The sequence below is a fragment of the Neopelma chrysocephalum genome, unplaced genomic scaffold (assembly GCF_003984885.1).
Source record: "Neopelma chrysocephalum unplaced genomic scaffold, ASM398488v2 Primary Assembly neopelma1_79, whole genome shotgun sequence".
Classification (NCBI taxonomy): Eukaryota; Metazoa; Chordata; class Aves; order Passeriformes; family Pipridae; genus Neopelma; species Neopelma chrysocephalum.
Window position 1 is genome coordinate 4,634,372 of NW_020897740.1, and position 27,845 is coordinate 4,662,216.

Here is a 27,845-nt window from a genome sequence, read left to right on the forward strand (position 1 = left end):
AACCCAATAAAGGGGCTTGCCAACATCACTGCTGTACTCATTTAGAGTTATGAGTAAATGGACTGAGTCATAGCCAGGAACTGAACCATCGCTTTCTCTTGAGAAAGGTAACTCGTGCAGCAATAAGCTCTTTGATAGAAAAAAAAAAGGCAAACCAAAACAATGTGGCATTTGAAGCATTAATTCAGCTATGTATCTCAAAATAATTTGATATTGACACTGGTCTATGAGTAACCTTATGAATTCAAGTTATCCCTCACTTCCTAGTTTGATAAGCATGAGCCATGTTAGTAGGAATTAATGAAAACTTTTTGGCAATTGTTTGCTAGCTTAAGGAGGGTCTGGGTTCAAGGCTCAAAAAGTCAGAAGATAAAAGGCCAATAGCGAAATGATTTGTTCTGTAAAGTGTAATGATGATAATAACCATGGCAATGAGTAACATTCTTGCTGCCTTAAAACAGTCACTATTTGGAGTCTAGACAAAACTGATTAGACACAAAACCATCAAGATCTTCTGATACCTTGGCGAATAGCAAGGGAATTGTTGGGAAGATGAATGATACTGGAGCAGTGCCGAGGCTCAGTTAAAGACCCAATATTTTATAAAAGAAACAGCAAGAGTAATGGAAAAACACGATTTTGATCCCTCTGCATGAGGCAGCCCAATCAAACCAAACTCAGCATTAGCTGTAATCTTACCTTCACGGTAGTGAAGTTGCTGCTTTCTTGGACGTGAAGTAAAACACCGTTCTCACTTCTTGTCCTGAACTTCACTTCCAAGCGTTCCACATTCGGGGGTCCCACGCTGGCGCCTCGAGCTCCCAGTCTCATCACATAATCTCGCTTCTTGTTTGGGCTCATGTGGTAGTCGAGTCGTCCTTTGCCTTCCAGTGATAAGGCGGTGTCAGCAGTGATATCTGGGATAAGGAGAGGGACGTACTGAGTATGCAGCTCATTACAGCTCTAGCCATCCTGCCTGGTAATGACCATTTTGTCTCAGAGCATAGATCAAGTTCAGAGCAGGTCAGGTGGGAGAGCAGAACTGAATGGCAATTGCAGCCCCTCTGTTCTTTGGCTTCAACCAGAATGTGTATTTGAGAGTGGGAGTGTGCGAGTAATTTACTGCTGCTATCAGTCAATAGTAAATTAAAACTCGCTAGGGAACAAGTGAGGGAGTAGGGAAAAAAATTTGGCTCTCAGAACTGCAATTCCTTCCCAGGGATGTTACTGTTTCCATTACTGCAAGCAGAGTTTCATGATATATTGAACTCTAAGCTCTTCAGGGCAGAGATAATAACTTTCTATTTGTTATGGCATAAAAAAGTGAATAAAAAATGGCAGAGCATTGACTACCAAATGCTGTTAAAATTATGGCTGAATTCTTTTGTAAAATGGCACAATAAAAACATATAAATCAGCTAAACAATAATGGGACATGTAAGAAAACAAAGCCCGGTCATTATACTACAACTACATGGAAATAAATCACTTTGCTCTCCTAGACGATCCCATATTGATTTACAGAGCTATTCCTATGAGAGTTAATAACCCTAGAGTGTAAATGCCTTGTTTTCATTTACATTTACAATATTTTCTTGCATATAATCTATGGTCAATTCGACTAAAAGGACTTTAGTTTGGAGAGGCCATAAGCACATGAACACAACGTTTACATGAAGGGGTTTTCACTTACCCTCTTATCTCCCCATAGCAGACAAATCCCTCCTATGGGATACCTTTATTTTAGTTACGGATTATACATTATTGGGAACCAGTAGTTTTAAATGAGTGCAAGTTACCTTGAAATGCGATATACAGACCAGAAGAAACTATGCATTTAAATTGTTGCTATTTTTAGCTCATGGAAGGACAATAGTCCATTGTGGACTTTTCCTTCAAAATTATTTAAGAGGCAAGCATGCTGCTTGCTTTCATTATTTTATAAAATTCATTATCCCATGGCCCTGAAAAGAAACTCCTAACGGCATTTGACTGAGCCATAGTTAGGTGTACATTAAAGAGGAAGACAGTAAAGCCTCCTCCTTACATTTTTCACAGTGCTTTCCTGTCAGTCCATCCTTGCAGTGACACTGCTGCCACGACCAGTGATCGACACAGGTGCCACCATGTTGGCAGGGGCTGGTTGTGCAAGCACCTTCCAGTCTGGGACACCTGAAAGAAATCAGAGAAGTAGATGCTGAAGAATGTGCGCATAAACTAGCAGAGAAAACATGCTGGGAAGCGTCCTGCATTTGACTGGTACTCCTTTTCTTCCCCCCAGAGATGCAAAAATCGCTCTTTTCCCCATCCCTGGAAGTGTTCAAGGCCATGTTGGATGGGGCTTTGAGCAACCTGGTCTAGTGGAAGGTGTCCCTGCCTGTGGCAGGGGAGTTGGAATGAGATGATCTTTAAGTTTCCTTCCAACCCAAACCATTCTGTGATTCCAAGAATCTACATAAACAGTTCCTGTTTCAAAGCAGATCCCAATTTTCAGTGTCAAGTTATAACAGTCTTACAAAAGAGAAAAGAATTCATCGACAGCCAAACTCCTGTTTGTGTTATGCCAGAGAGCAGAACCTCTTTTAGGTGCTTTTTAGCTGCAGACTGCCAGAGACTCTGTATCACAATGAGCAGCACAAACCTGGGTGTTGAAAGAGGAAGGGTGAGCTAGGAAATTTGGACGGAGGACTGAAATTATTGCTACGACTGTGACTTCAAACACTGCGCTGGAAAAAACAATAGAATCAGATAGTTCATCATTTATGAAAGACGACTCTGAGGATATGAGGGAAATTCAGTGATACTTGAGAGGCAAAGTGGTAGAACAGACATTGTGGATTAAAAGGAAATAAAAGGGAGTAGAAGGTTAGCAAACAGTATGAGTACAGTCAAAACCAGGTGGAATTTATAAAGAAACCCAAGAACAGGGCTACTCAATTTCAGCCTGCAAAGCAACTTTAATAATCATTGGCAATAGAAATGTAATGATGTTGCTTTTTTGAAGCCTCTGTAATCTTTTGTGAACCTTTCATCCAAATTCCCTTTCTTCCTATATTTTTCCCACTTCACAATATACTCTACAGTAATTCTTTTTACAAGAATCTCTGACAGTGTCTGAATGGAATAGCATCTGACTTTCATGACAGCTTCCTTTATTGTAAACATGGTCCATTTGATACCACATATAGCAGACGTACTGATCTAAGATTCCTTGAGCTGCCAAAGCCTGGCTGGGCTCCAGGGGACGTCCGTTGACTGCAAACTCCATTATACAGCCCACAAAATCATGGCTTTCCACCTGTCCTCTCCTTTGAAGGATGGGCTCTATGGACCTGATGCCACCAACAGTAACTCGATTTGGTTGTACATCCAGAGTCCTATAAAAGAGTTGGAAAAACAACTAATCAGTATCAGACATCAAGACAGCGATGACAACCCATAAACTGCAACCATCAGCTACAGTCTGAGAATAAAGTTCCTCTTCCAAAATTTCTATTTTACATTTAGAAGTGGACACAGAGAGATCAAAAGCACTTGAACTAACAGTTAAAATGGATATGACTCCAAATTCACACTCAGTTATTGCAAGTCAAAATTTCTATTTAATTGACTGAACAGTGTGCTTGAGATCATAATGAATAAGGCTTTTTACCCAATTATCATTTAGATTGTAGATGATATTTAAATAGCTGGAAGAAAGACTCATTGTTTTACAAGATATAGCACCTCTGCTAGCAGGGAAAACGTGTGTGACAGAAAATATGATTGTGATTATTGTAAGAAATTAGCCAAAATGATTGGGATAAAAGTTATTGTTATCACAAAAGATGCAACAGAAAGGCTATGTAATTAGTTACAATAAACACCAGAAACAAAGTTTGTTTTTTTACTGACCAGTGTTTGCAAACTGAACACTGTAAAAGACAACACCTGGAAATTACTGAAAACAATGACAAAGTACCTACTCCGAGTATTTTTATAACGACAGCAGTAATCATGTGATGTTATTTCTTACATCTCTATAAGAAATGAGAGGTGCAGTTTAAAAAAAGAAATAAATACATGACCCCAAATCATTAGGCAATAGATCTTACTCCCTTTTACACCACAGTGCAGACTACCCATGGCCACACATTTCTTGAGTGATACCACAGCCTGGGGACAGAGAAGGAGTCGAGAACTGAGGATTTCTGAGCAAACCCTTTGTTATGATCAAACTCCATGCAGAAATGTAGCCTGAACCAGCAAGCAGCAGCACACAGAGAAAATTTAATTTGCTTCTGCAAAGATGGAAGAAAATTACACTTGGGAGACTTATCATTACTCCAAATTTCTCTGGCTTTACAGGGAGATTTCTTTTTAATTTTACTTTTAATTTTAATAAAAAAAAAAAACCATCCAACAAACAAACAAACCCCACAAAATGAAGAATTATTTACCAGTCAGTTGAAACAGCAACATTGCTAACAGTGCAGTAGCCTGGCTCCTGATCCTCAGAGCAGGAATCCACAGTCAGGGATGCTGCCTGCAAAAGGCACACACACAAAGATGCTGAATATTATACGGCTGTAGTCCCCAACCACAATAAATATTTATGCTAAGAGATGTTATATCAGGGACTTGGCTAGAATGGAGCACTTGTACCAGCTCAGCAAACACCGAGGTGTGGATTACTAACAGAGAGGGTGCCAATTGTCTGCTTCATACAGAGAGTCAACTAAAAAACAAGTTTTCAGATTTGGGTAGAGTTTCTTTGGTATTTGTTTGCTTTACTCCTTGAAACTGCAGTTATTTTGGCTTGAACCATATCCTACTCTTGATATGGTTCAGATAATCTGAACAGAAAGCTGCTCCCTCCAAACACAAAGGGCGTTCCTTCAGGGGCCTGACCGTGACATTAAACATATTGCTTGAACTTCATAAGAAGCATGTTACAAAAGCTGGGAGTAAAAACACTGAGGTTACTCATTAAAAATAATAAGCTACCACTCAAGAGAACCCAAAAACTAACCAAGTGGACTGGGGTAAGGTAACCCTTAGGCTTACAGGTCATGAGGGATGAGGGATCTCCACTTTGATAATGGAGAAGCATTTGGACACCCACAGTGGGACCAAGCTGATGTTTAGAGAAGTACCAGGCATCATCAGTGCTTAGAGCAGTCTTACTCTATATTTTTATTACTATTATTATTATCATCTCCAAGCCATCAAGTCCCAAACAATGAAGTTGCCTCAATCTGTTCCAGTGGAAGGTGTCCCTTCCAATGGCAGGGGGTTGGAATGAGATGATCTTTAAGGTTTCTTCCAAACCAAACCATTCTATGATTCTATGATTACCTATCTAAATCATTTACAATAAAGCTACTCATGGCACATCTATTTGTAATCTCTAAAAGTTTAAGCAAAGCTGTCACTAAAACAATGAAATAACTCCTGCTGATTTAAAAAGGAGCTTTTATTTTATTCCTTATTTAGCAAAGAATTGTCCCCATAGTGATTTATTAATAACAGATGCTCTGAATAAAAAACAAAAACCAACCCTGAAGGTTAGTTATTCCTTAAAACAAATTTTCAGAAAAATAAACATAATCTCCAAATTGTACTTATCAGCTCCTCATGTTTCAACTAGATGTGTGGTACAGTTTTACAGCAAATTTAAATCAAACGCCACCTTTAAGAATGCCTGGGTTTGTATTTTGCTTTAGATTACTCTATAGGAGCTGAGCAAGCAGCAATAGCTATCAGTACGTCATTACTCTGCAGAGGTTTTTTCTACTGCCTGCAACGAACTTCATTAACAACAGCCTGTTGAAATCCCCACAGATTGTCCATGCTATTTCCAAATACACACTGCAGGCTGACACACTGTATTGACCAACTAAATTCGTAGCTCTTAGCCCTAAATCATGCCCTACAGGATGCCTAAATTGTTCAATTTGCTATTTTTAATGAAAGCTTATCTTGAATTTCTTTCCATACATAATGAGCAAACTGCTTCTCCCAAGAAATGTCAGTCTGCAGTTCCAAAGCAGATTATAGGCCTGTATAAATGAAACAATTCACAGAAAGAATAATAAGCTGGCTGCTCTGTATGCCATCACATGCATACATATTTTCCTTCAGAACATCAACAACAAAAACTGAAACGAGTTTTTTGTTCTTAGCTCAATCAGCGTAATCTCCCTAACTTACATTGCTATGTGCTGTGCAAGCCAAGCTCCAACCCCAGCTGAAGGGCAGGATATTTGAGAATATATTTTCCTTGGACCAGAGTTCATACAATTTATTTTCTAATGTTAGTCAAATGTTCCTGCTTGTTACTTAAGCATTACTCTACAGTTACCTTGCCGCATTATGAAACTTTCTATCCTGCCACTCTGCAATAGCTCAGAACTGACAACTTAATGATTTTACCAGTTTCCGATAAAATCCCACTGTGCTGTAGGAAATGACAGATTTGGAATCCTGAAGGGGGGGCTATTTTATACAGTTTTGGACACCTGGGAGACATTTTTCCTGCAGCAGAAATATCTAAGACAAAGGTGATTCTTTTCACATACTGTGTTTGTAAACAGCTGACATTACTGAAAAGGTTTAAACATTAAAAAAAAAAAAATCAGACAAAGGTATGGATTGTCTTAAATGTTTTCTTTCAGCCTGAAGGATTCATAGCTGAAATTTTCTGTAAATAGACCTGTTTATGTTATCTCTTCTATAGTCCTCTGGCATATTGACAAGTAAAACATTTTCCTGCTCTATTTTTTTCTTAAGTGTACTTTATTTATTTGTTGCAATTTTTCCTGTGTGCTCCTATACTTAGGCACTTAAATCCTATTTATAGAAATATCAGGCTACTTTAGTTACTAAAATGGGAACCTGGTGCTTTTCAAGATTAAGGTGCACCTTTGGGCTTTACCACTTGGAACCTGTGATACAAATTATTAAGTATCTGATATCAAGGCATGTTTAACCGAAGTCATTGCTCAACGTCACAATTATCCTTCATCTTGTTTGGATATATAACTCCTACAAACACAAAAAAATTGGATTCGCAAATCCAGCTGAAGAATGGATTTCATAGAACCCTTTATATTGGAAAAGACCTTTAAGAGTCCAACTGTTAACCCAGCACTGTCAAGTCCACCTCTAAACCATGTCCCTAAATGCCACATCTACATGTCTTTTGAATATCTCCAGGGATGGTGACTCAACCACTTCCCTGGACAGACTGTTCCAATGCTTGACAACCCTTTTGGGGAAGAACTTTTTCCCAATATCCAATCTAAACCTCCCCTGCTGCAACTTGAGGTCATTTCCTCTTGTCCTGTTGCTTGTTACTTGGGAGAAGAGACCAACACCCACAATAATGGAGATTTTGGGTCTTGCACTATGAACTGAAATGCAGTTTCAGGCTCAAGATTCTTTTATGAGAGAACAAAATATCATCATGTAGGAAGGTCATGAGACAACCCTGGTCCTACAAAGAAACCCAGACCATAAGGAAATACATCCCTCTGCTGTTCTTGGGACATTTGTGCCGATGGACATCTCACCCTGGACCTGAAACTCTTCGGCAACAGCATCTTCTTCTGCAGCAGCTCCTGATGGGAAATCTCTACAAGGACTCAGGGGGAGCCATGCTGGCTAGAACAGTTTATTGCTTTTTATTCCCTACATCACTTCTAGCTTGAAATATATAAAACAAAAAGTGGAGTCCCAGTCATATATTACTCTTACATGACTTTAAATTCAAACATCGGAAGAATATGGGATTCCATTTCCGTCTGAGAAGGGAACTGTTGGGCAATAGTTAGTGATTATGGATGGCAAATAGATTTGGTTTCATTTCTAACTCAAACACTGTGAAGTCAAAAAGCTTGGCTTGAATTCAAAGAGCATTTGGTTTATGTTCTGCTTTGGAAATATTAAAAAAATTGGAGAAGAAGAAATAGAAAACATTTACTGGAGAAAAAACGAAGGGAGGAGAGGGGTCAGAGCACTAGGCATATGGCAATTAGTTGTCCCAGTCCAGTTTTTGGCAGAGTTTCCTCCCCTCAGATGCTTTCTGGGGGACAAAAAGAAAACTAACTTCCCTCCTTCCCCCCAAAAAATTCTCATAACATAGTACCTTTTAACTTTATACACGTATGCTACAGAGGAAAACCAGGCTTCCAGTCTGATGAGATTGGTAAAATCTCTGAATTAGCTCATGGAGGTCAGGGAAGCCTGGAATTTTAAGTTTGTCCGCTTCTATTTTCCAAATGTGGAGAAAAATTATTTTGAGGCTTTTTGTAGTTACTATGGTTAATTAGCATTCCCTGATAATCATCTCCATAATCTGCACCAGTTAATTAGCCTCCTGCATAGTCATCTATTTCATTAATTATTCCTGGTTCTCATTTTTCACATTGAGAGGTAAGGGCACTGCACATGTTTTTTTAATTATACTTTATCTTCATCATACTAAACAAACACCGTAGGGCTTTGAGACAGTTGGAGTAAGAGAGAAAGGAGGGAAGTTTATCCCAAAGCTGGAGGTTCTGCTAGCGGACACAACGTTACTGATTTCATGTTCCTCTGAGTGCACGTGGAAGCCAAAGTGATTTGGCTGAACTTGTCTTAAATCCTCATTTTAGCATTTCTTACCATTCCAGCCCTCCTGGCAATGACTGTGTGGAATTGTCCATCAGACACCCTCTTAGCTGTGGTGAGCTTGTATGTGCCACTGCCAAGGTTGTAGGAAAATCTCAGCCTCTCTTCTACTATTTCCAGGGCCAGGAATTCTGCCCTCTCTCCGGTTTGGTTATCGTAGTTATACAACAACAAGGCATTGCTTTTTATAGTGGCAAACTTTATATAGATGTAATTATTGTTTGGATCCATACTGGGAAACTCCATGTACGACAGCTCTTCAAATCCATAGCTGTTCAGTTCACAATGATTCCCAAAAACACCTGTAAAAGGTAAAGCAAAATCTGGAATCAGAGAGTTTTTTCCCCCACTAAGCATTCTCCCAGAAACAAAGTATAGATGTGTTCTCAAAATGTCTGTGATACACAAGCACTTTAAGAAACTCCAGTGTATGATTAAAAACATACAGCTTGAACAGAAGAATGCTGTTATCCAGAGGTGGGTGTTGAGGTACATATATTAAACTTAAAAATCAAGTTACAAAGGACAGATATGTCTACTGAAAAGCGAAGTACATTTCACTGAGCTCTCTGGTTTCTTTAGAAAACAACAAAACAAGGCAGTTTGACAGCTATGTCAGACATGTTAATTACAATCAGGCATTTATTAATCCAGTTATGGAAATGAATTTGCAAATTGAGTTTATTTTTCTTTCTCTAGCTGTTATCTGAACTGTTTCACACTGGATGGTTCATTTTTTAGACTTCCGATAAAAGCACATGGGTGATTTAAACATTATGCCTTCTCATGTTTTTATTGATGTAAAGATTTTGGTGCATTCTACATTTTTCTTTTCAGATCTCTGTAACATAACTTCCCTTGATTTTTTTTTTTACTGCAGCAACAATAAGAAAAAAATCCTGATTTAATTTATGAATATTAGCTACATTTACAATGGACGCGGGAAATTAATAAACCGTGAGGAAATGTAAAATAAAGGAAATAAAAGAGAAAAAAGAAGTTATTCCACATGTTAATAGAAAAACTTATTCAGCATTAGCTACAAACGCATATTGAGAACGATATGTTTTTGCGAGGGTTTTCAACAACCTTAAAACACTGTAAAAGATTTCTCAGGTTTCTCTGTTTTTTTATTAATCTGTTGCATCTACTTTCATACTTTTCCATATAAGCAATGAAAATTCTGGATTAATCTGCATTCAGAATCAATCTTGCTGCAATTGTATCATGATACCTTAAAATGTCTGTGTTGCCTTATGTTTTAGTTGGGTTCATTCCACAAACCAAATCTGGGATAATTAAATTCTAAAAATTATTAAACTATTTTGGCACTACTACATGCTTCTCTGATGGAAAATACTGACATTATATACAGTGGTCTTACTCTTCAGCTCTCCTAAAAATGTCTGTTATTCACCAGGAGAGCTTTGTTATCATCATACCTCCTCCTTCAGACTGAACTTTGGGATATCCTGGGTGGGAAGGTCCTTTAGCCCTGATCAAACTGTGGCTGAGCTAAATTCCTCCTTTAGGAAGTCACTGGTCTTGATTTAAAGATTTCAAGCATCCATTCTATCTATTTATTTATCTCTCTCTCTCTTTCTCTCTCTCTTCTTTTTAGGCACTGAGTAGTTTGGCTGGATCTTGTTATGTTTTTGTGTCAGAGGGAAAGAAGCCATTACTAGCAATGACAAAATAAATACTTGTAGCGATCACATCACTTTCTAATTTCCTTTCAAAGAAGAGTGAGTAAATCAAACCTACACGTGCAGTTTTTCCAAACCTTGAATCATTTCCAAACCAGAAATCATTTATGCGGGTAAAAATAAATAGCAATTTGAGAAATATGAATAGGGCAAGGGGACACGAAGAGGAGAGGAAGAGGAGGGTACTCACCAAATGGGCAGTGGCAGTAATACCCCTCCAACCCGCTTTGGCAGGACCCACCATTGAAACAGGGGTTGCACTCACAGTAGTTGACAGTGGAGTCACACGTTTTCCCTGTGATTAGGGAATAAAAGCAATTTCCAGGTCAGAGTATTCAGGGCAATAGGGAACTCAGGCTGGTATGTAGGTCACGAGGTTATGAACCAATCCTGAACATATGGCCAGGAGAGAAGGTGCCAAAGACTGGCTGTGGGATGGAGAGAAGAAACACAGATAGGATGCTGGGCTGCTCTCAACCCTGGCACAGGCATATCATGTGGGCTGGAGATATTTACTTTACTTTCCAAGTGTCTCATTGTAATTATATCATATAGGTACTGGTGGATTGTTTTCCAACTGAATTGAATTTTATTTTATTATTTATTTTTTTTAATCAACTGGTGTCCATAAAAGAGAGATCATGAAATTAAAGGCAATGCTGAACTAAAAAAAACGTAAAAATGTATCTTTTTTTCTCCCTGTTGAATGCAAGGTACTCATTAGTGCAAATGAGATACAGAGAGCCCTTGCTGAACCCTCTACAAACAGGGCATGCTGAACACAGGCTGCTATTGTACATTACATGATTTTTCTTATTTTCCCCCATCAATTAAAATCTCCTTCCTGACTTGGAGAGGCAACAGTCCTCTGGAGCTAAAACAAGCTCTCCTGGACACAGTCCTTTTCTAAGCAGACATTGTCACATGTGGTAAATATTATTCCCCAGAGAATAAACTGAAATCACATAATTCATTTCAGCAAGGAAGGGAACCAAGAGAAAAAGCGAAGATTTTAACAGATGTCGAATGTGGACGTGGGGATTCTTTGTACAAAAATAAAATCTTCTTTGTATGGAAACATTAACTACAAAAGTGTTGATCTTCAATTCTAAGGTTTTCATTGCTTGACTTTGATCGGTTTAGCGGCACTTCCACTGCATCCCACTCTTGTAACCCGTCTCCCTTCTGCCAGCAATGCCTATGCTCAGCAAAAACTTCAAAATATCATCATGTTTGTCCCTCCTGTTTCACTGCAAAAACTGGCAAAACCAGCTACACTCTTTCAGACCTGTCCTTGAACTTCATCTCAGCCAGGATATATATGCAAAGCAAGGGCTAAGACTGCCTTAACATTTCTTTTTGCATTCATAATGAATTATTTTATTTCTTACATTATATATATATATATGTTTAAGTTAAAAGTACAAGATGAGCTTGCATAGAGGGTGTCCATCCTTATATGTCACATACATCTTATAATTTTACATCTCACATGACAGGAATGCACAATATGCAGTCCTTAAGCATTGCTGGTCCCTGAAACTGTAGAAAACCAGGACTGTGCTATATGCACTCGGCTACCTTTTTCAGAATTTCACAAATCGAGCCACCTAATACAAAAAACTTCTTTTTTTACCCTTCCTCTTCTTTTCTGCTTAACCTACAGTTTGCAAGCAGTTCTTCCGTGTGAGCAGCAGCTCTCCATGTGTGACTGCAAGTGGGATGGAAATGGAGCACTGGAGGATTCCTGTGGTTAATACGTAACTTGTAGATTCACCATAAATCCAGGAAACTTTTCCAGTGTCTGAATCTAATTATGCTTTGGGGGTATTTATTTATATTTTATTCTCTAATGGGCATGACTGAAGGATGAGTTAACTTTTTATGTTAGATTTTGCTGTTTTCTTTGTTTTAAAATTATGGTCCACAGTACAGCTCTTTGACTTACTGAGGAGAACACACTGCAGGAGTGAGGAAGACGTGCTTAAAATAGCTCAGTGATGTTGCTTAATTTTCACAAAAATCAAGTGTAGCTCATAAGACGTACTCAGATTTTTGCAGTTCAATCTAAGTACTCTTCTTTTTCTCAGCTAACATTAAAGCTGACACATTTGCTGAGTCAGCAAGAGAATATGGATGTTTATTTTAGTTGCACATATTTTAACCAGTGAATAAGAGCATCTTCTTCATGTTTAACTATTCTTTAAAGAATTCATGAAACCCATAAAAGTGAGTTTAGAATAACAGAATTATAGAACCACAGAATGGTTTGGGTTGGAAGAGACCTTAAAGATCATCCAGTTCCTGCCTCCTGCCATGGGCAGGGACACCTTCCACTAGACCAGGTTGCTCAGAGCTCCATCCAACCTGGCCTCAAACACTTCCAGGGATGGGGCATCCACAGCTTCTCTGGGCAACTTGTGCCAGTGTCTCATTATCCTCATAGTAATAAAATTCCTTCTTTTATATAGTCTAAATCTGCCCTCTTTTAGTTTAAAACCATTAACCCTTGTCCTATCGCTACAGGCCCTGTTTGCATTTATTCCAACTGTTTTGATGCAGGAGAAGATGAATACTCTGATTTTATTTGGACAGCATAAAGAATTAGGCTAATCATATATGCCTGATTAGTGTTTCAGTGTATCCAATCAAGCAAGGTGAGGGAAACATCTCAGTCCATGTTTTGGGAACCAGGGAGATCCCAAACCAGGGCCACTCCACCGCCCTCCGGTTCAGATGAAAATTGCAGTTAGTTGAGTTTATAGATTGCTTCTCAGCTGAAATGCTGAAAGATTCAGGGTATTCACTTCTGTGTCAGAAAGATCTTTTTCTGAAGACCTTGAAAATTAGGAGAATGCTGGATAATTGATAACAGACAGCATTCAACCTTTATCATTCATCACATCCAGCTGATGATATCATATGCAGGGGCTTATGCAAAAATCTAATTTCCTCAGATTTTTTTTTTTTAATTTAAAAATGCAACAGGAACAGATACCAGCTGAATGCTCTTGGGTTAAATTTCAGCTGATTTGAGAATTTTAGTTTTTGTGGTTTTCTGTGTCCATCTTTTAAAGTGGTTGTTCCAATATTCTAATCTTGCATTTGAAACAACTTCACAAACCTACATTCCTTCATCTTAATGAGTCTTGGAAAACAGGAAATGAAGGGTTCAAAGGAAGGGCAGACAACTACTGTAAATCACAAAGCATATTCCCTCCAGAAAGTGATTATTTTAAAAACAAAACCTGATCATCATTAAGAGATGTAATTATAACAGATTGCTTAAACCCTAATGATGTTGCTGTGAGGTAATCAGTCTTTATAATCCTATCCAGTGAAAAGAATGACATTACCTTTGCAGTATGATGAAGTCAAATGCAGCTGACAAAACATAATAAATCAAGGAAAAGTAAGACTCTCAGTTTTCAGGTACGCCATTACAAAGGTCTACAGCTCATGTACTCTAATTTACAGTGAACAGAAAGTCTGTCTCAGAAAATACTAATTTCTACTTGTATATAGTACCATGTAAATATTATTTTTTATCAACCGTGCAAATTCAATTATGTGACTGTCTTTTCATTCCAAGAGAAGCGGCAAAGCTATGTATATGGTGAAGTGAATTAGAAATTCACTATTTTGAATGTTTCTTTTTTTTTAATTTGTTATTGTTGAGGTACTCAAGGTTTATAATAATGAAGAAACAGTTTCAGGCTTTATTTTTACATTCACTATGGCTATTGTTAATCATATATGAATCAGGATTGAGAGCCCAAGCAGCCATGTTCTCATTCTGTTGGCAGGATAATAATGACATAATAGCCTCTATGTCAAGCATTCTCAAACAATGTGTATTCTGACATTTGTTTGCAGAACCCATTGAATATTAAATTTGCAGAATTTCAAATATGCTTTTCCAGAACATAAATGTCTAAACATACTGCATGCTAATTGTGATCTTTTCTAATAAGCTCAGTTGATACTAAACTCCAAAGATATTTTGGTTTTTAATTACACTGGTGCCATTTCTTTTCTGTCTTGATCAATTAATCTCAGGGCACTTTAATAACTCTTGATTCTGCAATATCCAACTGATTAAAAAAGATCTGACTCCCAAACAGAAACGTCTGCCCCAGTGGCAGTCTATTTTAAGGTTATCTATGTTGACAAGGAGTTTAAGAAAGCTCCTATCAGATGCCACATTTAATTCATGGCGTGAAAGAAATCCAGCACTTCAAACTCTAAGAGTCTCTCATCACATTTTCTTGGTAAAAACATTCATCTTTTTTTTGAGCTTGTCACACGTAGATCTTGATTTTTTGCTGACATGAGGGTTGAACATTAAGATATGAGCTTTAATACCAGAAGAAATCAGCTGGGTGTTTCATTAATGTTTTAAATTATAGTCTAGAGGCATATACTGTAGTATGCTGCTGGAGATAATGAAGTGTTTGGCTTCATTGCAACAGCAAACATATGCCCATGTAATCTCCAGTGCTAATGACCTAAAGAGTTAGAGGGCATAGGTGCCCTAGAATTTTTTTGCCATGCTCCTGGCAAAGTAATTTGATGTACTAATACAACATGAAATAAAATCCTGGATTGGTAACTTAATCAGAACTGCTTGTCAATTAACAGCAATTGCTCCTGACCTGAGGCTCAGGAGTACAACTTGTGAAGTTCATGTGAAAGATCATCAGTGTCCTTGATATTGCACTGACTATGTACCCACTGTTGTAGCTGTGATTTAAATTAAGTAGTTAAATATTTATTTTGAAATTGATTAACTTTTTCTCCGCATTATATCCTGTACTGATCTGGTTTAAGGAAAAAAAAAACCAAAGGGACAATGGATACTCTGATTACTCCACGGGCTACAGGTGAGTTTTGGTGGCATTGGTGGCAAGCCCCAATACCCACACCATATTGAACCCAGCTGTGTTGTCCTGGGGCATCTGCAATATAGAAATATTCCTTTGAAAAAGTATAAGTAATCTTCTCTGGTTAGATTTTTTTTCTGACTTCTACAAAAAGTGGCCATAAACACTGGTTAAGATTGTTCAGACCTTCCTTAAATATCATACTCATGGCAGAAGCAAAGACCAGCCTGTTTTTACAATGCTGCTGTGTTTGAGTTTATTAAATATTAGAGAAAAAATACTTGGAAGAGGTAGAAATGCCACAGACATTTCTGTGCTTAGCGAAAAAGAAAATGACAAAGGGACAAATACGGAACATAAGGGTTGATCATTTTGCCTTAATTCTGATTTTTCCTATATCCTTCATCTGTTTTCTGTCATGTATGACTGTAAGCAATTTGAGGAAGAGGCTGTTTTTCTTGCTTACAACACTTCTAGCAGACTTGAAATTCTAACACAATATGCATAACAATAACATGAACAGAAAAATCATACTGAAGCATTGGAAATGGTTTCTACACATTTAATACATTTAAATAGCTCTTGTAAAAATCTTTCTGTTCCAATGCATATCAGGTAAGTGTGATTTGCCTGAGGACAGAGCTAAAATAAAATAATACTGTGAGCACCTGGTCTTCTGAGTTTTCATAGCTATTAATATGTCATTTTGCATGACCTCTTCATCTACTGGGGACGCTCATATTCAGAAAAACTTGTGCTAAAAAGGTGCATTTCCACCCTCTTTCCATCCCTTCCGGATTGTAAGGTATAGAGAAGTAAAAGCGTACCTGTATATCCGGTTTTACAAACGCAGTTGAAGCTTCCTGGGAAGTTCTGGCAGGCGGCACCATTTTTGCACGGGTTGGAAAGGCACTCGTTGACGTCCCTCTCGCAAGCCATGCCAGTGAAACCCTCCGGGCAGCTGCATGAGAAGCCTCCCACCAAGTTGTGGCAAGTCCCATCGTTGTGGCAGGGGGAAGGGAGACACTCATTGATATCGGTCTCGCACAGACTGCCATCGTACCCCGGCATGCACCGGCACACAAAGGGCCGGAGGGGCTCGTTGGCCACGATGATGACGGGGATGCTCTCGTGGGTCTTCAGAGCTGGGCCCACTGCCAGCCTCCTCAGGCAGCTCCCTCCATTCTGGCAGGGGCTCTGCAGGCACCAGTCGTGGTCCACAGCCTCGACCCGCACCCCGCTCTGGCGGAAGAGGACATCCTTGATGCTCTCAAAGAAGGTGGCCACGCCGCTGGGATTCACGTACTGGTTGTTGCCGCGCTTGACGGCCGCCATCAGGAAGGTGTGGTTGCTCTCCTCGTAGAGCCCGTAGAGCTGGATGGCAGTGCCCAGCCCTGTCAGCTGGGAGCTGGCAATGCGCAGGAAGTGGAGGTAGTGGTTCGTCAGGAAGTCCCGCACGCTGTGGGCGCTCAGGCGAAGGAGGATGCTGTTCTCAATGGTGGTGTTGCTGAAACCCGTGAAGAAAATCCGGACACTGCTGGTGACGGCGCCATGTAACCCATCATTGCTGAGGACAGCCAGGTCAAATGTGCCATCTGTGGACCTCGCCTGCGAGTACAGCTCACAGGTATCCCCGGGAATGCTGAAGAGGCTGGTGACTCCTGAGGTGAGGGAGCACTGGAAGCTGTCTAGCACGTCTGGATCCTGTGGCTTTACGTTGCCCAAAATTCCGCCTGGGAAGAGGTTGCCATAATAGTGAACAAAGATTTCTACCGTTCGGGGTTGAGATGGGTTGTCATTTTGGTCTATTACTTTGATATGCACAGTTCCTGTGGAAGACATCTGAGGGACACCAGAGTCTCTCGTAATCACCGACAGGTAGAAATCACTGATTTGCTCCCTGTCAATCTCCCTTGTCGTTGTCAGAACGCCAGCAGTGCTGAGGCTGAAGTAGCTGGTCACAGGACCAGTGCTGAGCAAGTAATATGTAAAAGGACCTTGGTTGGGAGGGAGATCGGGGTCTGACGACTGAAGTGTCATCACAAGAGTTCCTGCACGGTTATTCTCCATGACTTCTCCTTGGCTGGTGGACAAGGTAGGGCCGTTGTCATTGATATCTTCCAAAGTTACCAACAAAGAGGCACTTCCTGTAGCAGATGGTGTTCCTGAATCAATGGCCAGCACAGACAGGTTGTAGACAGGCAGCGTTTCTCGATCCAGCTCTGCGGTGACTGTCACCTGTCCTGTCTGTGGGTTGATGGAAAAGGCGCTGTTGTCATTGCCAGAGCCAATGAAATAGGAAAACCTGCTCCAGCTAGGGACAGAATCTGAATCAAAGGCACTAACAAACGTGACATGGGTGCCTGGAGGAACACCCTCGCTGATTTGTATATTGTAGGTTCCTAAGGTAAAAACGGGAGGATCGTTGGCATCCAGTATAGTGATATTAACGGTTACTTCATCTATGTCTGCACCACGAATGCTCCCCAAATTTTTTGCAAGGACTTTCAAAGAGATTCGTTCTTCTTTTTCTCTGTCAAGAGGTCCTGAAACATAGATCTGGCCACTCTTCTTATCTATCTGGAAGCCCTTCTTTCTGCTGTTGCCAAAGATAAGGTAGTGGACTTCTCCATCAGTTCCCATATCACGATCACTTGCAAAAACTTCACCTATGACAGTACCTTTGGAGGCTGCCTCTGAAACCTCGAAATAATAAAGCTTGGACACAAAACGGGGCACATATTCATTTGTCCCTTCTAACTGGATGTTGACACTAGCAAAGCTGCACCTCTCTTCATCTGGAACATTGAAAGCCTTTACTGTTAAATGGTAACTTTGCTTTGTTTCATAATCTAAAAATCCCTGGGTGGTGATTGTTCCCGTATTGGGGTCAATGACAAAGAGGTCGCTGTCTGAGGACTGAATGGCATATGCAATCACAGCGTTAGGTCCAGAGTCAGCATCAGTGGCGTTTAAACAAATAACAGTTGTCCCACTGGGGGCATTTTCTAACACGTTGGGAAAGTAGTCCTCAGGGCTGAATGCTGGAGAATTATCATTCACATCAATGACATTAACAGTGACACTGCAGTAGCCTGTTCTGGACACCCATCCTCCATCCATGGCAGTAACAACCAGCTCATGCTTTTGGCATAACTCAAAATCAAGTGGTTTTGCTAGTGTCAGTGTACCGGTAGTTGTATTGATAGCAAAGATTCCAGCTTCATTTCCAGAGGAAATATTATATCTGACTAATCCGTTCATAGCAGCATCTCTGTCTCGTGCTGAAACTGTCCTGATCACTGTTCCAACAGAGTGACTCTCTGGGACAGTAACACTCATACGGCTCTGGGAAAACTCAGGTGTATGGTAATTTTCTTCTGTTACTACTATTTCAACAGATACCTCGGATGAGAGTGGAGGATTACCTTTGTCCTTGGCTTTCACTTTAAACAGGAAGTTTTTATTCAAATCAGCCATTAGTGAAGATGACACAGAAATCCATCCTGTACTCCTGTCCAGCCTGAATTTATTAGTTTTGCCCTCCTCAGAGATAAAGTACTCCACCTCAGAATTCAAGCCAAAGTCCTTGTCATCCACAGCAGTAACTTTGATTAAGTTTGTGCCAACCCTCACATTCTTAGTAACAGGAGTGAAATATTTCTGAGCGAGGAACAGCGGTGCGTTGTCATTGCTGTCCACTATGTTAATGGTGACGGTTGTCTCGCTCATTAACGGGGGACTGCCTCGGTCTGAAGACGTAACGATGAAGCTGTGCCTATTGATGTTGACGTTGCTTGAACGGCTGGAGTTTTGGTACCTTAGGTACTGCTTGTTGAAAATTTCCCCCGTGGTTGCATTAATGCGGAAAAACTCAGACTGGGATTTTATGAAGTAGAAGACTTGGCCGTTTGACCCTTCATCTGGATCGGTGGCTGAAACCTGGGTGACCTTTAACCCAATCCCAGGAAGCTCGGGGCACTCCAGGTAATAGGATGGCTTTGTAAATCGTGGGGCATTGTCATTGACATCCATGACAAATATGGTGACATCCGTGCTCACTGTCCACCCAGAGTCATGGGCAGAAACCCTGATCCTGTAGCGGTCAGTGTCCTCCCTGTTCAGTGGTCTGCTGATGGTGATGTCCCCAGTGCTGGGATTTATGGTAAATGGGAGACTTGTATCCCTTATGGAGTACCTGCTGATGGCATTCACCCCAATGTCTTCGTCTGATGTTGTGACACGGGTTACTGTAAAACCCAGAGGTGCATTTTCAGGCACAGAAGCACTGAATATCTGGGAAAACCTTGGAGCATTGTCATTTGCATCTAAAATATTAATGATAACTTTGACGGTCGTGCTCTGGAGCGGAGTGCCTTTATCTGAAGCTTTTATGGTTAGTATGTATTGAGACAGCTTCTCCCTGTCCAAGGGCCTGACACTCCTGATCTCACCAGTGGCTCGATTGATACTGAAGCTATTTTCAGTATTACCCTCAATTATTTCATAATTAAGCTGTCCATTTAGACCACTGTCCCTGTCCACAGCAGCCACTGTCAGTATCTTCCGTGGGGACAGGTTCTCCACTATTTCTGCAATGAAGGGATCTTGCTCAAACTCTGGCGCGTTATCATTGACGTCTATCACCGTTACTTCCAATTTTTTGTATGAGGAAAAGGGAGGAAAGCCCATATCTCTGGCCTCAATCCACACCACGTATTTCTGTATGGCTTCAAAATCCAAAGCCCGCCTGACAGAAAGCTGTCCTGTCACCTGGTCGACCACGAAAGTGCTGCCCAGGTTACCACTGGCAATGTAGTAAGACAAGGAACCTCCTCTGGCTGAAGATCCAGAGACGGTGGTGACAACTGTGCCGACTGCTTGGTTTTCAGGGAACGTGAAGGTGTCCTGATCCGCCCGAACACGAGGGAATTCAGCTTTGTTCACGAACCTCACAGTGACGGTGGTAGAATCTGTCTTGGGGTACCTGCCGCCATCCCTCACGTGAACAGAAATGGTGACTTCAGACTCTCCCTCCAGTGGGTTCGCAGCCAGGATTGCCCCCCTCGCTGGATCAATGTGGAATTTCTCAGAGTTTTTCCCAACAAGGGAATAATGGAGCTCAGCATTGGATCCGGCATCTGCATCGGTGACAGTCACAGCAAACACAAAGGAGCCTGAAATGGAGAACAAAGTTAGGTCAGTCCTTTAATGAATGCACCAATTGAGGGAAATGTGATGCCAGCTTTTCCCTGGAAGCATATCCTGGAGCAGTATGCTCTTCTTTACACTGCTCCAAAAATGAACTTCCTTTTTCACAAGATGGTAAGTTCAACAAGGGGAAGGTGAGTTTGTGAGTCCACAAGACGTGCAAGCAGTCAAAAAATGTGGGTTCTAAAAACAGGACACTGCATTCAGACAGATGGATGTACTGATCTCAGTGACTGCACTCGAAAATGGACCTGCAACCTTTTGGAAGCCTATCATCCTACTACTTCTAGAACACTGACACTACAAAAGCCATAAACCTAATAAGATTGAATACTACTTTGATTTTTTTATATTATTCACAGTTTATTTATCCATGTAAAAAAACCCCACCAAAACTGGAATTCAAGGACTATTAAGGTTACATAAGTGAGCAGGTAGCACCCATAGACATTTATCCTACACACCCTTGTAGTGTAGGATACACTTCCCTTGTAGTCCCTTCTCTTCCTATTCCTTATGTCCTGCTCCTTCCTCCCCACTAGCCTCTTACTTCTAAGGGTATTCCAAGGACAGCAACTAACAGCACTGCGTTTTTAAAAGCATGCTGGCCCTCCGAGAAAGGGGTTAAATAGAAATACAAAACTATTGCACACTATTACAGTAACATGAATACATTCAGACATTTCAGGTCTTCTGAATTTCTGCTTCACAATGAGCTTGACTATATTGGCACCATTTGCATTAACCTCTCTATTTGTCCATCTGCAAGGAGAATCCAGGGTGTCCTTTCTCACTGGACTTCATAGATCTCATTCACAGCATGCCTTTCAAATTTGACACTGTCCAACCAATTTGCAGAACACTCTGTTGATGCTTTACCGGCACTAAAATTTAGAAAAAACCCGCTCCTGTACAAAAATCACGTTATTTTCAACCTCTTAAGGCAAAATCATTTACAGGCAGGAATGACTTTGACAGCACTCCTTTAAACTACGCTTCATGTCACTATTTGTCATGTGCAGTGATTTGCACTCCAGGGGCAGGAATATTTAGACAAGAACAGTATTCAAACCCATGTGAGAAATGGGACAGGAAGAAATGAAGATTTGTTGCTTCAGTTATGCAAATTATATTATTAATTATTATTACTAGTTTTCCCTTTTAAACTCGATTAAAAAAATAACAAGGAAATGAAGCTTTTTCTTTCAAAATTTACACAAGATATTCTGTGATTGGAATAAAAGTAAAAGTCTTGGTCAAGTTAAGAGGGTTTGCTCTTTTTTTTTTCTGGAAAAGGTATTTCAGATGCTACATTCAACTGCACTAAAGATGTTGTTTGGGTATTTTTGGTGGATGCCATGTCTGCTAGCAACATCATTATCAACAGCCTCTCAAAATAATGTGAAAAGATATTAATATTTCCTTTTAAAAGAATAAAAAGTGCATGCATCCCTAGATTTCTGCTAAATTAAAAACAGAGTAAACATAACTTAGGCTTTCTATATGTTTCTAGTTATGAGAGATTTCATACAAAAAGTATCCAAAAAGATATGGCCAGAAAACATCACTTCAACCTATGTGTACTCCTCACTACAAGCATTTGAAGAAACACCCCAAAAAGAACCAGAAAAAGGCACTGTGCCCTATTCAGAATACACAAAGATTCACCAATGCAATAATAAATAATTTCATAATGTTGTTCTGGAAACAGGGAAGAATTGTAAACAAATTCATTCTTCCATAAAAAGGAGAAGTATTTGCAATTGTTTTAAATTTAGAGAGAAAACCAAGACATGGAAATAAGCCTTTTTTTTTCTCTTTTAAAGGAAAATTTGTTTTGTAAACCATTTGTCTTGGAATCCTCTTTGCAGGCATCACATATCCATGTATGTGTAAGCACGTGAAAACACAGCGTTGCCAACTTCCACGGTCAACCTCTCCAACTGCAGTTGGGTGAATTTGTGGCAATAAAGTGATCAGATTATAAAATTCTTTTACTGTTTTGAGATAGTAGAGGTCCTGGTATTAGTTCATTTTAAACCTTGGAAAAAATTCTCAAAATAGGAGAATCTTTCACTAAATTCTCTCCATCTTCCTGCAAATATACATATTCTCCTTCCTTTCCTCTTGAAATGCCAATTCAGGAAATAGAAAATATTAGTATTTTTGACTTACCCATTTGTAATGTATTTATTTATCAGGCTTGTTTAAATATAAACTAAATCAGAAATTAACTGTTGTGTTGAGTGAAGTCACATTAATTTGCGTGTAGGCTTCACAAAAGGAAGGTTTCTGCGTGGCTTCACTTTTATTTTATTTTACTTCACCACTTGGCTCAAGCGAAAGCAACATAGTTAACATCTGTGATACAGACACAGCCTTTTTAGTAGAGGTTGTCAAAATCCTCTTTAAAAATTTCTCAGGGCAGAAAAAGAACATCAACACACAGAAGAGACTTTCTGAAATAAAAAGAGGCCATAGTCTTCCTAACCCTGGCAAAATAATTTAATCACTTGTTAGTGTGGATGCTCATTTACACTATATCTACTTTACATAACTACAGGAACATAACTGAATTTAGATGGCAGGAACACACTAAAAAAAATTGCTAAACTGTAGGTGATATATTGAGCCTTGATATTCCTCTTTTCCCATGCAAGATGAAAATAATACCAGGAAAACAGTTGCAGAGGAACATCTCAGAAACATTCCCTGTGGCACAGCTTTGCACTTCATTAACATGTTGCCCAGAGAAGTTGTGGATGCCCCACCTCTGGAAGTGTTCAAGGCCAGGTTGGATGGGGCAACCTGGTCTCGTGGAAGGTGTCTCTGCTTATGGCAGGGCAGTTGGAATGAGATGATCTTCAAGGTCCCTGCCAACCCAAACCATTCTATATTTATGCAATCTGAAGTATCCCAAGCAGTTATTAATCAGGTTACCTGAGGTGGTAGGTGATGGGATGTGGGTGACGTAGGGATGGTGTTGAAATTTGGGTGGGTTGTCGTTCACATCAGCAACAGAGACGAGCACACTGGTGGAACTGGAGAGAGCCCTGGGGAAGCCCCCGTCGCTGGCCACCACCACCAAAGTGTAGTTCTCCCTTGTCTCTCGATCGAGGAGGGCACTGGTGATGATTTGTCCTGTAGATGGGTTGATTGTGAATTGTGAATTGCCACCAGAAAGCCTATAGCTGTTTGAAAGGAAAAACAAGGAAGAAAAATTTGATTAATATTTCAAAGTAACCATTTGCTATATTCTTCAGACCACCATGCTGATGGGCATGAATAGACAGCCAGATTTTCTTCTGACTGCGTATCTGTCTTCACTTTTTTACTCTTCCATATTTCAAGGCCTGTCATAAATGACGTTTCTGGGGATTTCCAAGCATAGAGCTTAACACAGATTTCTAATACATAGGTAGCTGACTGAGCCCTTTGATATTTGGAGATATCATCAGATATATTCTCAAAACTGCCTGCTGGAGTACTGATTTCCCTCAGCTAATGCAATAAGTGTTACTCCAAAAGGCTGACATACCTCTTAACTGAATCTGCAGCATATAATTAGAAAAAATATTATTTTCTGAAATGAAAGTATGACAGTTTTACAAAATAAAATGAGAATTTAAAATTTATATTGTTTCCTGATACTGAGCCAAGTTTTGCTGTTCAATATTTCAATGTTAATTCATAGCAATACACTGCAAATTACTAACAGAGCTACATTAATAGAGACTAACTGGGACAAGAATTTAACCCTTGGCTGGTGTATATGTATGTGCCCACATCCCTGAGTGTGTGCAACAGTGTCATTTGATAAGAACTGACTGTGTGCTTACTGCAGGGCTATCTCTGGCTTCCGAGCACAGTGAGTTTGTTCCTTCTCTTGGAATGCTTATCCAGTTTTTGTTCATACGGAATGAATCTCAAAGATATGGTGGAGCACTGGGCTGTATTTTTAAAGGTAATTGATTAATATTACATTTTTTACTAATTCAGATAACAGATTTTTGACAAAACAATGGAAACAAAAACTAGCTGAAATGAACAATTCTCACAGTCAACATTGTAACCCAACAGAGCTGTGGTTTGCATTGCTCCTTCAGAGAAGCACAGTAGCAGCTTTTTTGAGGTATATGATTCTATGAAAGATTCAGAAGAAAGTGGTTTTAATGAAAGAGATTAATATTCCTATCTTCACCTCTTTAAAATCAGCACAGGTTATGACAGCAATAACACAGCCCAGAAGCTGTACCAAGAGGATTGAGAGCCAGCCTGTGTAATAAGCTGTGGCAACTTCTCATGTTCAGTCATTAATCTCTGCACAATGCCACGAGCATACTTTAATTGCTTAATTATGATACAATATGATGGCCATATGTAATTATTCTCCAGCCATAGAAACGTGCATCTAAAATGGAAAGAATGTGCACAAAGCCTAAAGCACCACTTAAATCTCCCTAAATAGCAGCAGCACAGGCACATTTCATCTGTGATTTGCAATGATTTAACCCTGCGTGAGGTGTTGCAGAAGACAGAGACTTTCTCTTCTGTATTTCCACACATATATATAATGGCTCAAACTTCAGCATGGGAAAGATACTATGAAAATCTTTTAAAAAAGCAAAGAAATAATAAAGACACTAAATTTTTCATAAGATATTCTGAATTATATCTGAGTATAACTGCATGCAAACCAACTGGACACCGTGTGTCTCAATAAAACTAGAAAAAAAATCCAAACTCTACCCAAAAAAACCCAACCCAAACCAAAAAGTCCCTGCAACTCCAATGGTGACAACTGGCATAAAAGGAATTTGATCTAAGCACTTAAAATCTGGCCTTTTGACTATTTGTCTATGCTGACCCCTCTTATCTACACTGTCTTTAACAAGACAGCTCAAGTGTGCATTGCCATTTACAACCCCATCACCCTCCTTTCATGACTCCACAGGTTATCACCAGAAGTAAGAGGAAAAGAGTCGGTACATATGGACAGGTAACAGTTTTGCACATTAACCACTTCTTGCAAAACACAGCACATTTTTTGACTTTAGATGAAAATATTAGCTAAGGATTGTACACTCTTGGAAACCAAAGGTTTCATTTTGAAACAGAGTCTAACAAGACCGAAAAGGAATTCTAAATGCTCAACACCTCTGACAAGACGACCTTATGTTCTTGTTCTTCTGGCTTTAACCAGTTTTGTAATACCAGTCATATTTTAAGATCTACTTTAAATGCTGAATCTGGACAAATTCTGTCCAAGAAAAACAAAGTCTATTCCTGAGTCTAAAGAGTGTAAAACAAAACCTGAAAACAATTTTTTAATAGCTACTTATGAAGGGAAAAAATATTTTTATCAACTAATTCCATGATGAGGTACTGAGTGAATGACAAAGACTAATGGCAGAGATATTAAAGCAATTCAAGCACAGTAAAGAAATCTGAGAGCACTCTGATAATTTCTGATTACGAGACACAATCATTACAGTCATTCATGCTTTGCACGGAATTCTTTTTTCTAAAGGGGCTGCCAGAAATAGTTTTTTAGACTAAGATGGAATAAAATTAAAAGCTTCATTGTTTCACAATGTAAAAAATGGTAATTTTGGATGATTTTCAAATATCTAAAGATGCCTAAACATCAAGTTTCTATTTTTGGCTTGTAACTAGTTGGAAAGAAAATATTAGAGTATTTTATAGACATTGCTTTGCCATAACTTAGTTCTGTTTTATTTTACTTCCTTTCTTTAGGGAAAAAGTGACAACCACAGTGGCATTCTTATGGTCTTTGAAGAATGAACTCAGGTGAACTACAAAGAGTAAATACAGAATCTGCTTTTATATCCTGTTTTGTAGCTTTGGAAACAGTGATGTTTGCAGCCACAACAGTTAAATGTGATAAGGTTACCTACGTGTCCTTCTGATTAATAACTAATACAAATCTGGTTTGCATTCCATTTTGCAATATATTAGTCCTCAGTGGAAAAATCTTAGGCTTGTCACTGCCACTCAGCATCTTCATTACTGTTGTCTGCGACACTGGGAATGGCCAGTGTTCATCTCAGTGCCCAGCTAAGTTCCATCAACTGAGCTCTGCAAAACAGCTGGAATTTAGAGCAAAAATGCCAAATTCTAGCTTTTCACTGTTTTTCTGAATGTCATATGCCTCACCCTGTACAATTTTCATGTTAAACTGAAGACACTAATTGAGCAAAAATTTACTCAAGGAGCCTGTTGGTTTTTAGTGAAAATTGCTCACTACATGAAAAGGCGTGAATGCAGCAGCAAGGCAGGTAGTGGGTGCAGGTGCAAGTTAAACTTGTTTGCTTTTCACTTAGCAAAAAACTAAAATAGCCCTGCAACTCCACTTGTGCTTAATATAATTCTAAAAGCCTAAACAACAAAAAGACAGATTTGCCAAAATAATTTAGTTACACATATACATCCGTTCTATTGTATCTTACAGCTTTAAGGCATGTTGGTGTTAGACACCTACCTAATAACAGCATTTGTAGAAGCATCAGCATCCGAGGAGTTTACGAGCAAAATATCTGTCCCTGTAGGAGCATCCTCCAGAACAGTGGCAGAGTACATGTTAAAGGCGAATGTGGGGACATTGTCATTGACATCATCCACTGTGACAGCAATGGTTCCAGTGCCAGTGAGGGCAGGAGATCCTGCGGGAAAAGGGGATAAAAGTGCTAGAGGTTACAAATACCGGCGTGCTAATCGAAGGTCTGCCAGCCCTGATTTAGAGCTGAGCACTCGAGCATGTCACAGTTCACAGAGCAAGAAAGCCAGTTCACCATAGAGGACAGGGTCAGGTTTGTTTCAAAGTCATCTTGACATGAAGTACAAGTTGTGAAAGATGAAAAAAGAGTTGTTATTTTTCTTGCTCCATCTAATTCCAGAAATATTTTGTAATACAAGCTCAGTGGAAAAAGATGGTCTTGGAACTGCTCAGCAGACTTCCTGTAACAATTAGGACCAGTTTGAAGATGTGGTTGACTTTCCTATTTCTCTGCGAGAAGACCTTCAAAGGTGGCACACTGACAGACGTGAAGATTCCAGCCCTCAATTTATTTATCCGCAGAACAAATAGAATGGAAACTGTGGCAAAACACAGATTTCCGCACGGCTTTTCCACTGCCGGTTGCACCCCTGACCTGGGGAGACCTCTTCAGAGTGGGTGAGAGGGTTGCACAGTCTCCAGCCCTGTTCAGACTCATTTTCTCCATAGAAGCAACCATCTATAGCAGCAAATAATGCTCGCTCTGATGGGATACTGGCTTACGGGAAATCGGACTGAACTTATTTAACCTACGGCTTTCATCCTCCTTGTTATTCTAAACTTAACTCTGATGAGCAGCAATGAGCAAGAAATAGC

At 39.7% G+C, this 27,845-nt stretch overlaps 1 protein-coding gene across 1 annotated transcript in view; it reads right to left on the minus strand.

Annotated features, from left to right (window-relative positions):
* FAT4 (FAT atypical cadherin 4) overlaps positions 1 to 27,845 on the minus strand; it is a 128,556-nt gene that overhangs the window by 9,670 nt on the left and 91,041 nt on the right. The window contains exons 7-15 of the mRNA XM_027690029.1: positions 26,955 to 27,135; positions 23,393 to 23,643; positions 16,069 to 20,418; positions 10,549 to 10,653; positions 8,647 to 8,954; positions 4,440 to 4,525; positions 3,198 to 3,377; positions 2,048 to 2,172; positions 700 to 917 (exon numbers count right to left, since the gene is read on the minus strand). Coding sequence (XP_027545830.1) covers positions 700 to 917; positions 2,048 to 2,172; positions 3,198 to 3,377; positions 4,440 to 4,525; positions 8,647 to 8,954; positions 10,549 to 10,653; positions 16,069 to 20,418; positions 23,393 to 23,643; positions 26,955 to 27,135 — 5,804 coding nt within the window. The remainder of the gene's footprint in view (positions 1 to 699; positions 918 to 2,047; positions 2,173 to 3,197; positions 3,378 to 4,439; positions 4,526 to 8,646; positions 8,955 to 10,548; positions 10,654 to 16,068; positions 20,419 to 23,392; positions 23,644 to 26,954; positions 27,136 to 27,845) is intronic.